Source organism: Rhea pennata, chromosome 1 (assembly GCF_028389875.1).
Source record: "Rhea pennata isolate bPtePen1 chromosome 1, bPtePen1.pri, whole genome shotgun sequence".
Lineage (NCBI taxonomy): Eukaryota > Metazoa > Chordata > Aves > Rheiformes > Rheidae > Rhea > Rhea pennata.
Genome location: NC_084663.1, coordinates 202,401,375 through 202,414,319, shown reverse-complemented (window position 1 = coordinate 202,414,319; position 12,945 = coordinate 202,401,375). Strand labels below are relative to the sequence as shown.

Sequence of the window (12,945 nt, the reverse complement as noted above, 5' to 3'; positions counted from 1 at the left end):
CCTAAGATTTCCTTTAGAGCAGAGTTATAGTCCGATTGAAAGCACACAACTGCAACATCCTTGACTTTATTACTGCATTTAATGATTGTGTCAAACCATCTAGACTTAGTGCCAACATGGTACTGACTCCATCATACTATAAAACTCAGAGAGAGACTCCTGGTCTATAGTTCAACCTCTATAGTTTAGTTTTAACAGTCCTGTGGGCTACCTTTACATCTCTGTAACTGACTACCACACAGTGGTCTCCCCCAGCAGCATGTGCGAACAAGACCTGGATGCTCGCTGCCATCACTGGTGGCATCACTATTTCCTTTAGGAGGACATGCCAAAGCATGGGCAGGAGATGGGCCACAGCTCTCTCCAGCAGATTCTCCACAACCAGAACAGCAGTTTTGTGTCACAGTGTAGATGTAGTCTGTTAGCTTCTTTTTCCCCCCCTCCCTTTCTTTTTTAACTTGATCAGCTTTAGCTCCTTGATACTTCGATATTTCTGTACTGCTCCCCAGTGGAGTCCTGGCAGTGTAAACATAATCTCACCCCTGAGGTCTCTTGGTTGTCCTGATTTCTTTCCTAGATTGTCCCTGGTCTCTTTCCTCATGCTGAATTCTGCAAACCCTTTCTCAGTTCTCTCTCATAGTATTTTAGCCACACTCTTGCTCTGCATTAAATACATTTTTATCCCTTTGCACTCAGTTTGCTTCATCCAGCAAAGGTGATATCTAATGTCTTTCCTTTTAGAACGGCGTTATATAAAGAGAACAAGATTACATCCAATAGAGATGCTATTCACCCCAGCAAGCATTATCCCTCTTCATTCCAAAGCGTTCCACTCGCTACTAAGCTTTGTCTTCAATTTCCAAGCCAGTCTTTTATCCTCTGAAATAACTTGCTCACTGCACCCTGTCTTTTTCACTTCAGAAAGATGGCTTTTTCGTTACTCCCCTTCAGGTATCTTGACATCTCTTAAATGATACCTGCTATTTTCACTATTATCCTCATTCCATCTATCACGTTGATTCTCAAAATGCTCTATTAGTTTTGCCTTGCATCTTTTTAAAATAACAGATAGATAGAATAATTTTATCAAGTGAAAATTATTTCTCTATTTTTTTATAATTTTAATGTTTTTGTATTATAATTTGTATATATAAAATTTTGTATTTACCTGCTTGTCACATAATACCTCCCTCAGCTCTATAGATGCACCCTTGTGAAAGATGACTGAGACGGGTAGTTCAGTGGACCCTCTTCATAGCCCTCTTGTCTTGGAAAGTGTTTAGACCTCTGGAGTGCAGCATACTCTAATCCCCAATAGTAACACTGATCTGCTCTTCTTTTCTCGTGGACTTCTTAAGGGTGAATTTGGCAATTATTATTGATATAGCAATGATTATTAATACTGAATTGCATTCATATACTGGCTCCTCATTGTGCTGTGCATCAACTTTAGGCTAGCATGAAGATTACAATTAAGGGATATACAATTGACAGAATAAAAAAATAAAATATAAAAATACTTCCTGACTCTCTACTGCCTTTTTCCAGGAGGGAAAGGCTACTGCTTTTTATTGTTTTTTTTTTTATTTATTTATTTTTCCTTGACTTCTCCTTCTTTGCTGACATAGCCAAAATTTCTTTGTCTACTTTCTAACATAGAAGTCTTTGGAGAGTAGATTTTACTCTTCTTTTCCTTCATTTTCAAGTGTAATTATGATCAGAGCAGTCCTCAGTAAACAGAAGACAAAAGAAAATGAGTCTTACGCTGCTTTCCTGCAGGACACAGTGCAGTCAAAGGACTGTATTGCCAGCTCTTTTCAGTTTCATTTTTGGCAGTGATTTCACCAAAAACCAGATAATATCTTATAAGATCAGCATAGTGGGTGTGAAGCATAGTGAATTACAGAGTTCATTTAGGAACACTAAGTCTATTGGCCCAATTTTCTTAACATACTGAAAGTTTCTCCTTAAACCATCCCCATGGTGTGAAAAAAAAGGACTCTGTAGAGCAAGTCAGCAGGAATAAGGTCCACCTCTGCAAAAAAAATAAAATAAAAATAAAATATGGGGCAGCTTTGTGCTTTCCATCATGATTCATTTTCTTCAGCTTCTATGTACAGTAATTTAAATCACAAAATGATTTTGAAAGTATTATTGCACACAGTAATTGTACAGTATGCTGTAAAACATAGCCCATAAAGGTCCCCTAATACACAAATAGCAAATAGATAATGTACAAAAATCTAACGGCTTTCAAAAAATGAATAAATTATCTCTTTTTTTATATACTTTTTCCCATTGTGGTAACTGTGATAATTGTGGACCACATGTAAAACATTGCCTTCAACACATATGTTGTTGAACCTATGCAAAATAGTCTGACCAGCAAAATGTCAGTCAGCCACTGTATTTTAATGTCTCAATTTGTATTCTGCCTGTGGTCACTACAGCAACGACAGCCACTTACACAGTCTTCACATTGCCTAGACTTTTAGCAATAGTATTATAAAGGGAAGGTTGGGGGGGGTTAACATTTGAATGTTTGTACTCTAATCGACAAAAGTGACAGAATATTTACGACATATGGACAAGTTAGCAGTGACCCAGTTTCCATTCCAGCCCTGTTTGCACTTTATAGTAAGGAGTAATGAAAGGCAAAGGAACTTGTCCAATTTCACATTGTCATCTCTGAAAGGCAGCCTTAACTGCTATGTCACATGAGTTTTATGCAAGGTTTGCTGTAGTCATTTGCATCTTCCAAAGTGCATATTATTCCTGACTTCAGTGCAGATTTGTCAGCTGTCCGCCTGACCTTACTAAATATATGCCAGCTACACTTTGATAAAGTAGAAGTAGCCTTAAACTTGGTCAGATTGGTAGGAAAATTTAGTGTGCGGCTAATATCTATTATTTAGAATCCATAACCTGAAGGTGTCAGCTTTTGTCAATGTTTTCTTTGTCCCTGGTAGGAAAAGGAAAGGATTATTGGCCAGAAGAACAGATATTTCTGAAGCTGATTTTTCTTTTTTTCATTTCCAGAAAACCAAGGCTAATCTAAATATAAATCACAAAACTAAAGTCTTTGTCACTGGAATTCCCTCAAGAGACAATAACTTGAATAACCTAATCAAAAGATCAATTTACAACAAAAATTTATAAAAAAATAGAAAATCTTGATTACTATTTTCAGAGACTGGACTTGTTTAAACCCTATTTAAAAGCATTCCAGTGCCACATAGACATAATTTTTCCACCTGAATATGAGGAAGAATTTCTTCACTGTGAGAGTGATGGAGCACTGGACCAGGTTGCCCAGACAGGTTGTGGAGTCTCCTTCTCTGGAGATATTCAAAGCCTGCCTGGATGCGACCCTGTCTAACATGCTGTAGGTGACCCTGCTTGAGCAGGGAGATTGAACTAGATGATCTCCAGAGGTTCCTTCCAACCTCAATCGTTCTGTGATTCTGTGATTCCATTCTATCTTTTCAAAGAGAAATATTTGACAATGAGTTTTTGCTGTGCCTTACACAGCACTTATCTATTTTTACACTGGAACAAAAAATGATGTCTATTGGTACTGGAATCCTTTCAGTGTAGTGGAGTATGTCCTGAAGTAGTTTAGAAAGAGTATATAAATAGCTCTACCCAAGACCGGAAAAGCAAGACAGAAAAAAGTAATTAGTGTTTCACCAACCTGAATACCAATTTACTAGACTTCACTTTTGGAATGAATAAATTTTCCCAAATATGAAAATAACAATGGGATAGTCTAAACTGATAAATCAATATAGCCTACAAAGCTATTCATATGCAGATTCAAGCTACTCTAAAATTCTGAAGACAGTAAATGCTTCCTACAGTGTACGAACCCAGTCCAGTTGCTTTCAAAGTCCTGACGATATGGGTCAGGCTGTAGATCTCTCATGAGGGCCTCAAGAGAACCATGTGCTTTGTAAAGACTGTGTCATAGTTTGTTACAACATTATTAGTTTTCTATTACCTAAAAGCAGAAACTTAGCTAAGTATTTATTTTTAATAAAGAAATATGAGTAGATTCTTGATGATATTCCTCAAGGTACAATATCAACATTTGTCCCACTTCTTTGCAGGAATATGAGAGAGAAGCAAGTACCTGAGAAAAGAGGAGGTGGCAAGCTACTTTAGATAAGACCCCGAAACCAAAGGGTGCTGAACAGTTAATTCTTTCATGTTTCCAGTCAGGAACTATTTTGGTGGGGGTGAGGAACTGAGGCTGACTGACCTTTTTCAGAAACCTCTTATTCTGAAGGGCAGTCACACCAACACACTGAGACGATACAAAAAAACAGCAGCTGAACAGTTTTTGTATCCAGCTCATGGACGGCAAGTGTCTTGGTTTCTGAATGTTGTACACATGCGTTGTCCACTCTCCATCTTACCTTTTTGCCACCGCAATGAACAGAATAGATGCAGCCTCAGCTGAAAACACAAGGGACAGGGCTGCTGTGTAACATCACACGCACTAGGCAGGGCTCAGGGAAGGGTATAAATCTTTTGCTTCCCAGAGTAAATCAGCACATAGGACAGAACTCCAGAACTTGAATTTAAAAAGTCTCATGGGCTGCCCTAGTTGTTTTTTTTCTTTCTTTCTTTTTTTTTTTTTAACATTAGAAATGTCATGCTGCAACGTTCCAAGGCTTGCATATGGGATTTCAACCAGAGCTTTGGACAAAAGGACAGAAATTATTTATACACTAACTATAACTTAAATACCTATGAAACTCACTAACAATTCCACTTAGAAGAATCTCAGAAGTAAGTATATCGCTACAGTCCCATGTCCATCTAAGTGTTTCCAACCTCTTCTCCTGTACCAAGTACTTAGTTCTGCCACTGCTGTTGTGCTGGTGCTAGCATTTGCATGACTGGACAGTGCAACAGTTCAAGGAGCTGATCCTCCCCAAAAGGAACCCAGGAAAGGAGAGGGACTATTTTTTTGACCAGATCCCAATCACACAAATGCTGGTATCAAAAAAGAATGCTGGTATCTGCAAAGAAAGAGGTAGGACCACATAACTGACCGTGGGGAGAACAGGACCATGGCAGATTTCATTTATTTTGCCATGTCAGCACACCTGGAAGCAGTACTACCTAACTGAATCAAATACTGTGCAAAACATGCAACGTCTGGTGTTGTTATTGCAGGTCCAGCTCCTGGAATGTGATTAAATGATAATCACAATTTCATTTTACCCCTTTTTTTAATAAATAAAAATATTTCTAGCCCTGGAAGCAGAAAATGAAATAAAACACCCAAAGTTCAAGACCCAATAAGAAAACAAGCGTTCCAATAATGATAATAAAAACAGATTTTCTGAAGTCTGAATTATGCTTTCTCTTTTTAAGGATTAGCAACAGTGCTTTCAGCTCACCTTCTCTTTTTTACTCCCCTAGCATTTTTTATACTCTTAATTCTTCATTTTCAGTTTTGTTGGTACTGTTGAAGCTGGTAAGTCAGGGAGCCTTGGAAGGTTTGTGTATTTTCAACCAAGAAATGCTTAGATTCATCCCACCTAATTTAGATACTTATCTGATATGCCTAATTCAGAGCTTTAATTCTCTGTGGTCAACTGAAGATCTAGTGAGTTTAGAGAGGAGAACCTACCATTAGATCAGATGAATAGCCAAAGTGCTATTATGTACACACTAGAAACCAATTGGGAAGGAAAGAGTAACACTGTTTAATGACTCTTTAATCCTAAAATTTCAGGAAAGTGGTCTATGGCTATTAGAGGAACAAAATTTTGAGATGGAAACATTTTTTTAACATGATGATTTGCTTTGAAGAATTCCTTAGTTCACAATCAAAACAAAGCAAAAAGCTGCATGTAAATGTTCCTATGTCTCCTCTAGTCAGTTGTTCGTTTAAGTATCACCATTGCTTTCTCTTCAGAACAAAGAAAGAATTGCGTTTCTGGGAGCCAGATGTCAAAACTTGCTGTTCTTTGGCTAAATGAAAAACAATGAAAAGAACAGCAAAACTTTAGAATTTCAAAATGGATGAAGTATTAAAAGGACCAAATCTGTTTTTTTTTTTTTTCCTTTTCTTTCATCTTTAATTTGTGGGGTACTCTTTTGTGGTGTATGCTTCACGTTATATCAATATTCAAATGTATAACTAAAAAAAGCTATTGTAAGTGGGATAAATCTCTTGTGAGTAGTGCAAATTAATGCGTAGAAAATAAGATTTTTTTAAAAAAGGAAATATAAGTCTAAATAATTGAACAGCCTGTGTTAAGAATGAAATCCAGCACTTTTAAAACATCAGCAATGTCATCATCTGTTCAAACTGAAGTAAGCTCCCCCACCACTGACCTTAGTCGATAATCATTTAAGTTCTTTTTTTTCTCGTAACCTCATTTTCCTCTAGTTCATTTTGCTCTCAACAGATGAATGTGTGCATGAAGAGCCTGAGAGAAAAGTACATTTTGAGATCAAAGTCCAAACTTACCTGGTAAAAATTTAAGGGGAATTTTAAAAGCAGGGACCAAACATTTAAGGCTTTGAAGTACCAGGGAAGCTGGAATAGGATCATTGCCAAGTTGTATTTCATCTTTGCTGATTATTATTGTATTAATCTTTGCTGATTAATAGAGTATATACAGTCCCCTGGGATTGCCCCTTCGCCACGGGGGGAATGCCTGTGTCGTGTGGTGCAGCAGAAGTGGTTGGGAACATGTCATGGTTATTTTTGCAGACTTAACATATGCAAAATATAATTAGCCTCCACACTGATGATGCCTTGTAATAGTACTGGAGAGCCTTTCCAAACAAATGGAGAATATCAAAAAGGTTACATTATGCTCCCAGCTTTTCTGCCATGCTCATCATGTTTTATTATATATGTACTCCTAACCTCGACACTTCGTTAATGTTTTCGGAAATCCTGTTTTCACTACTTATATTAAAAAAAAATAGCTTTAGTGCAAAAGCTGAGGCTGTTGAGTCAGTAAAGCTCCACATAGTTTTGCTTCTGGCTTTCCAGGCCCAGGTTTTCACAACTTCAGTTGCATTTCCACGTCTGGCACTGTTACCCTGTGTAACCTTGGGCAAGTCACTCTTCCTTTCAGACCATTTCTCTGTCAGATCTTCATCACTTTTGGCTAATTAGACTGCAGTATCTCCAGGACATGTACTCTCTCACTAGCCATTCATACAGTGCTTAATACTGTAGGGCTCTAATCAGTGTAGTTTCAAGTCTATACGGTTGTATTACAGGTAAAATGAAAGAAGCTGACTGCCCTGCAGACAGTAAATATTGAAGGTTCAGCCCTACTGGGTGAATAAATTGTTGCTGATTCTTCTTCCCTTCCAAGAAAGATGCAAATATCTGTTACTAAAAAGAACACCAGTTTTAGTCAGGCATACAGCTAGAAAAATATTTCAGTGAATCATACCTATTTCCACAACTGGTGACTGCAGCTAGAATTGTTATGTGAGCTGATATGAAATTAAAAAAGCAGCAACATTTGACATGAGATAATGCAAACACACAAAAAAGATATATTTACATTAATTTTACTATTAAAAGGGAAGACTCACAGCATCAGTTTTTAATTTTTAAATGTTTTTGGCATAAATTGATATGCCTTCCATCAAAGTTAACAAAGTCACTTTATTCAAGTGAAGATATGGCCTCAAATTTATACTGTTACAGCCAGGTCTTTTTAGATTATTTTGTTTAAAAATGGCAACACTGGTGCAATTATAAAAGGTCAGCACTGTACTCACTCGTCTTATTTTCCTATGAATGACTTGGGTTTTTTTGTTCACCATTTACTGGGATACATTTGCAGGAGTGCTGTATTGCCCATGACCTTTCTCTCAAAGGAAAAGTTATCCATATATAATATGAATAACTTATTATGAAATAACCAGCTTCACAGAAAAGGTCAAAAATGTGGGATAAATGCAAGTACATCTCAGCGTGAATAGTGGTAAACTAAATGCAGGTCTTTGAATGACACATTAGTGAAATCTTCTGTGAAGGGAAAATTGGGCCCAAAGAGAATTACTCAGTTGCATAGGTCACCTAGATACATTAGCAAGAGCCTGCATATTTTTTTTCAATCATATCCTTCAAATTCCTGGTCCCTGAGGGACTAGAAGGAAAGAAGCTAGCTCTGTGCTGTAACCTCTCTGAGATTACAATAAACTCAGTATAGACACCAGACAACAGAAATCATGGCCCATGAACCACCAAAAGTCATTTAAGCTTTCTATGTATGAAAAGGAAGAGCCAAAGCACGCTGTCAAAATTATATTTGACAGAAACTTATTTATATCCAAGTAAATAAAACTGAATCCACATCCTTCTTTTTCTTCAGATAAGTTTAGTTCAGTCTATTTCCAGATTTCTCTAGGTGTTCTGTCATTTCCTATTCATTACACTGATAAGAAATCTTTTGGCTCTGACGTGTATGGGGCCAGGAAGGGAATACTACTCACACCATTTCTTCGATGATTCAGTCAGAGCTTTTCAGGATGAAGGGCAGATGTTTCTGATGACCTGCAGGAGCCTGAGCTCTCCTTGAATTCTCTGAAATGCTTTTGACTTTCTGTCACCAATCATCCTCTGTTCTTCTGTCCTGCTACTCACGACTTTTCTTGCCAGTACACAAGTATTTCAACATGCTTTAGGTAATTCAGTGATATTCTGAATCTTGCCTTTTTGGAGGAGTGAGCACTGCTTGACTCTCAGGTTAGTTTACAGCTCCCACATGTTCAAAAAGGCCTGATTGATAATCAGACAACAGATAAGACTGGCAAAAAAAAAAAAAAAAAAAAAAAAAAGAAAAAAGAAAAAAGAAAGAAAGAAAAAAAAAGAAAGAAAGAAAGAAAAAGTAAAGCATAATTTTCTCAGATGCCTAGATTAATCCTCCGTGTGCTCTCTTGTTGACAGGTTGGTTACTGGAAGGACATGGAGCAGGAAGAAGCAGCAGAAAAAGTCAAAACTGAGGGAAATGAATCATCCATCCTCTTGACAGGATTAGAAGGAAACACATTATATCACCTAACCGTGAGGGCATACAATGCTGCAGGGTATGGACCACCAAGCACTGCTGTGCGTGCAGCAACCAAAAAGTCCCGTAAGTGATCTCAGCATCTTTTCTCAAAAGGAGAAGTTAGGGAGCAATACCTACCCTCTTGGGTTTCCCTTTAATGCAATTGTAAAATAATCAGGAATTATGTATAGTTTTAACTCGGATTTATATGATTTTCATTCATTACAAAAGGTAGCTTCATAGAAAACAGAACTGAGCATTTTTGACAGATAAAGAAGATGATAAAAGAGTTCAAGTTCATAAGCTCTGTATAATATCTATTAAACGACGGTTCTGGTGCAAAAAAAATTTTTAACAAACTCCAGCTACTCCAGCTGAGTCTCCAGATATGAGAACCTGCAAAAAAAAGGAATACTTTTTTTTCATTTTTAAGAAAGCTATCTAAAAGTATAATTATGTATATGTTGCTTTTTTTTTTTTTTTTATCTTCAGCTCCCAGCCAAGCACCAAGCAATATTATGTGGATACAAGACGGCTCTCACGTGTCTCTTGGATGGGAGCCAGTCAGACCTCTAGCTAATGAATCTGAGGTAATGGGATACAAGGTCAGTGTTTCCCCTTCCTTCCTTCCAAGCAGTTGTATCTCTTCCTTGTTTGCTTTTTTCCTTTTCTTGCTCTTCTGTGCAACTAAAATTTGCTATGCAGATTTTCTGCAATGCTTTCACCAGAAAAAGCAATAAATAAAGGGAAAAGAGCAAAATGTCCTAATACTTTCTCTGTCGTGATTTTCAGCTACTAATCATAAACTGAGTGAGCTCTGAGGGGATTGATTCATCATCCCTGGCCTAGAAGTGGCTATTAATGAGACCAGACTGCAGGGAAATTCCTACTAACACTTCAATTTCACTGTGTTTGCAGTAGGATTTAGAGAAATGCAGAATAATGTGGCAACTTAAATGCCATTAATATTTTTATGGAGCAGAAAAACAAATACTTAGGTTTGTTTTGTGATTATAGTGGTGATATTCAGTGCCTGTAGCATCTGGCATTTAAAGTTTTGAAGTTTTAAAGAGTAAAATCCAAATTAACTGCTAAATAACAAGTCATAAAAAAGAATGAGAATTTATGGCAATCTTTTAAATCAAAATAGAATGATTTCAATTTTCTTAATGAGTATTGATCATTTTATGTTAAAGCAAAGCATACATATGAGTATTTCTATAGACTACAATCTGTTATTCCCTCTGATGTAATAGGAAGTATCATCAAGAAAGCGTAGAAGTTGATAAAATAAAAAAGTAGTTGATTCAAGTAAACCAGAAACTGCTTTAACCTTTATCAAAATAGTCAAGATTCAGAAAAAGTTCTGTTGACTACTTAAGATTTTAACAATGCTCTGACCTTTTCAGTTTTGTCTGGGAACAAAGACTCTTCTGCAGAAGTACCAAAAAGACAGCAACGTACACTGTTCTATTCCTCCTACTTGGGATAAGCATATCCTGAGTTTCACAGGGGGTGCACAGATAGATCTGAACTCAATTGACTTAGTTGGCTAAGGTAAAGCCAGTGATGGTTTTATTCAGAGAATTTTCTTTACTTTTGAAGCTGGATTCTTGAACTAAAAGTCTGAATATCCATATGAATTTGGGGACATGAATTTGAAACCCAAAAGACATTTCAAAAGAAAGTAGATCACTTGACAAGTTTTTTACGTAACACCTAAACCTGGAGAGGGCAAATCCTGCATCGTTGCTCTGGATCCTATTCAAAGTCTTTTCACATCTATTAATTGTTAATACACTTTGCTACTAATATATTGAAGCCATTTTTTTGCAGAGTTACGGGGAATAAAAGCACGTAACTTAAAGTTGAAATGTCACATCCAGAAATCTTTAATGAAAGCCTGAAACAGTTACTGTTTCAATGGTTGTGTTACCTACACAAAAGATCTAGTATAATGCCTGAATGACCACTATGATTTTTCATTTCCTTTACTGACCATAGGTGTTATTTAGGCAAGAAGGCCAGAGCAACAGTCAAGTTATAGAAACACAGAAAACTTCTGCAGTGGTACTTCTTCCTGATGTTGGTGTCTATATTATTGAGGTGTGTGCAGTCAGTGAAGGAGGGGATGGGACTGCTAGTCCTCAGATCAGAGTTCCATCTTTTTCAGGTAAGGTTGCCCATATATATGGAAGAGTGGTGATTATAGCAATGCTAACAAAAAAATTAACACCATTAACTCTACTTGAAAAAAATGTTCTCACAACTCTCACAATTCAATAAAATCATTAATCAGAACCTTTAGTTCTGTGAACATTTGTAAATGAAAATACATATGATCTCGCAACAGGATAATGGCTATGTGTTTGCTAAAAGACAGTACTCAGAGGTTAGTCTCACAGAGAACCTTAAATCTGGTGTCACAGGCAAGCAAACTTATGGGTTCCTCAGTCACCGCTGATCTGATAACAGTGCACAAAGCCTTTAGCCATTGCATGTTCTGAGAAGAAAAATCCTCCATATTTCATGTTGGTAATACGATAAGCAAAGAATGTCAAAAATAAAGGAAGATACAGAAGAGGGTCTTGTAATCATAATGAGGAGTCATATCTTAGAATGGTTAGACCTGCAGAGAATGACTGGTGCCACTTGTAGTTGAACTGGTGAGGAGGAACCTTTCTTTCCTCTTCAAATAGTCCAGTCAACACTGAAAAACCCCATGCTAATAGATAATACATTCTCAGCAACTGTTTGCTTGTGTCTTATATCTATGCAAGGTCACATAGAATTTAGCCAAAGCCAACTATAAGCTTCGCTATGTAACTATGGTTTTTAAGTCCTTGAAAAAACTACCTAATGTAAGTAGGTAGTTGCTTCATAGTAAAAGCTAGACATCTATTTTCCTCTCCCAGACCTCTGGGAAGCATCTGTCATCATTCTCTGACTTTATCAACAGCAATAGAAAAAAAAGTCTGGACTATGTATTAAGGCACTAGAAGAGTTTGAGCTTATTGTGGAGAAGTTTATCCATTGCACATCAGTGGAAGGACACTTAACTATCAACCCCTTCACTTGTTAGGTCTCATGGGAGCAAATCTCTTTCGTTTGCCATTAACATCTATGCCACCAGTGAGTGCACTGATCAAATACTGGTTCATGTGCCAGGAAAACACAGAAGAACAGTCTGTCCTTTAATCCAAGTGACCTCAACTCTACCAGTACAGTCAGGTATTAAAACAATATTATATAGTTGCCAAAAAAAAAAGTTATTAAAATTAAACAGAAGCAAGATAGAGGTGCTGGTAGCAATGACTGTTGTGCAGTTTACCGCAGTAAACATAGTAAGCGCATCTTATCAGCAAATACAAGACACCAGAAGTACAGAGGATCTACCCATAGCTAACTATATTGTCTGTCTACAAAGTCAGATTCAGGATGTCACTAGTCATATTCCATATTCATGTGTTCATTATTTTTGATCCAGAGGATGGAAAATTAATTTAAATCACAATATTTGTGTTAAATAAAACACCTCTTAATATTATTATTACCCTGACCCTAGCCTGACATTTTACAGCATTTTAAGCCCCAAAATATATAGCCAAGAAAAATATAGGTATCTAGTGCCATCTGAGATGCTCAAGGGTATTTGAGACATCCATATGGGGCTGATAAACAAGATAAATGCTTGTAAACAAGGATTTACAAGAGACCTAGGCCTGTCTAGGGTATCTGGAAGCCTGAAGGGATACTCCAGGGTATCTCAGATACCATTAGATGTCCATGGCTAGACAACGGAATTTGGCTGTGTCTACGTGTGAACTAGGGGTCTCAGATACCATTATAGATAGATGGAATGTAATCTATACAGACAGTGGAGCCTAGACAGCAATTCAGC

General features: G+C 37.0%; 1 protein-coding gene across 1 annotated transcript in view; it reads left to right on the top strand.

Moving 5' to 3' along the window:
* Window positions 1–12,945, top strand: part of CNTN5 (contactin 5) — a 660,492-nt gene that overhangs the window by 643,291 nt on the left and 4,256 nt on the right. Inside the window, exons 23-25 of the mRNA XM_062567302.1 lie at window positions 8,942–9,128; window positions 9,537–9,649; window positions 11,049–11,217. Coding sequence (XP_062423286.1) covers window positions 8,942–9,128; window positions 9,537–9,649; window positions 11,049–11,217 — 469 coding nt within the window. The remainder of the gene's footprint in view (window positions 1–8,941; window positions 9,129–9,536; window positions 9,650–11,048; window positions 11,218–12,945) is intronic.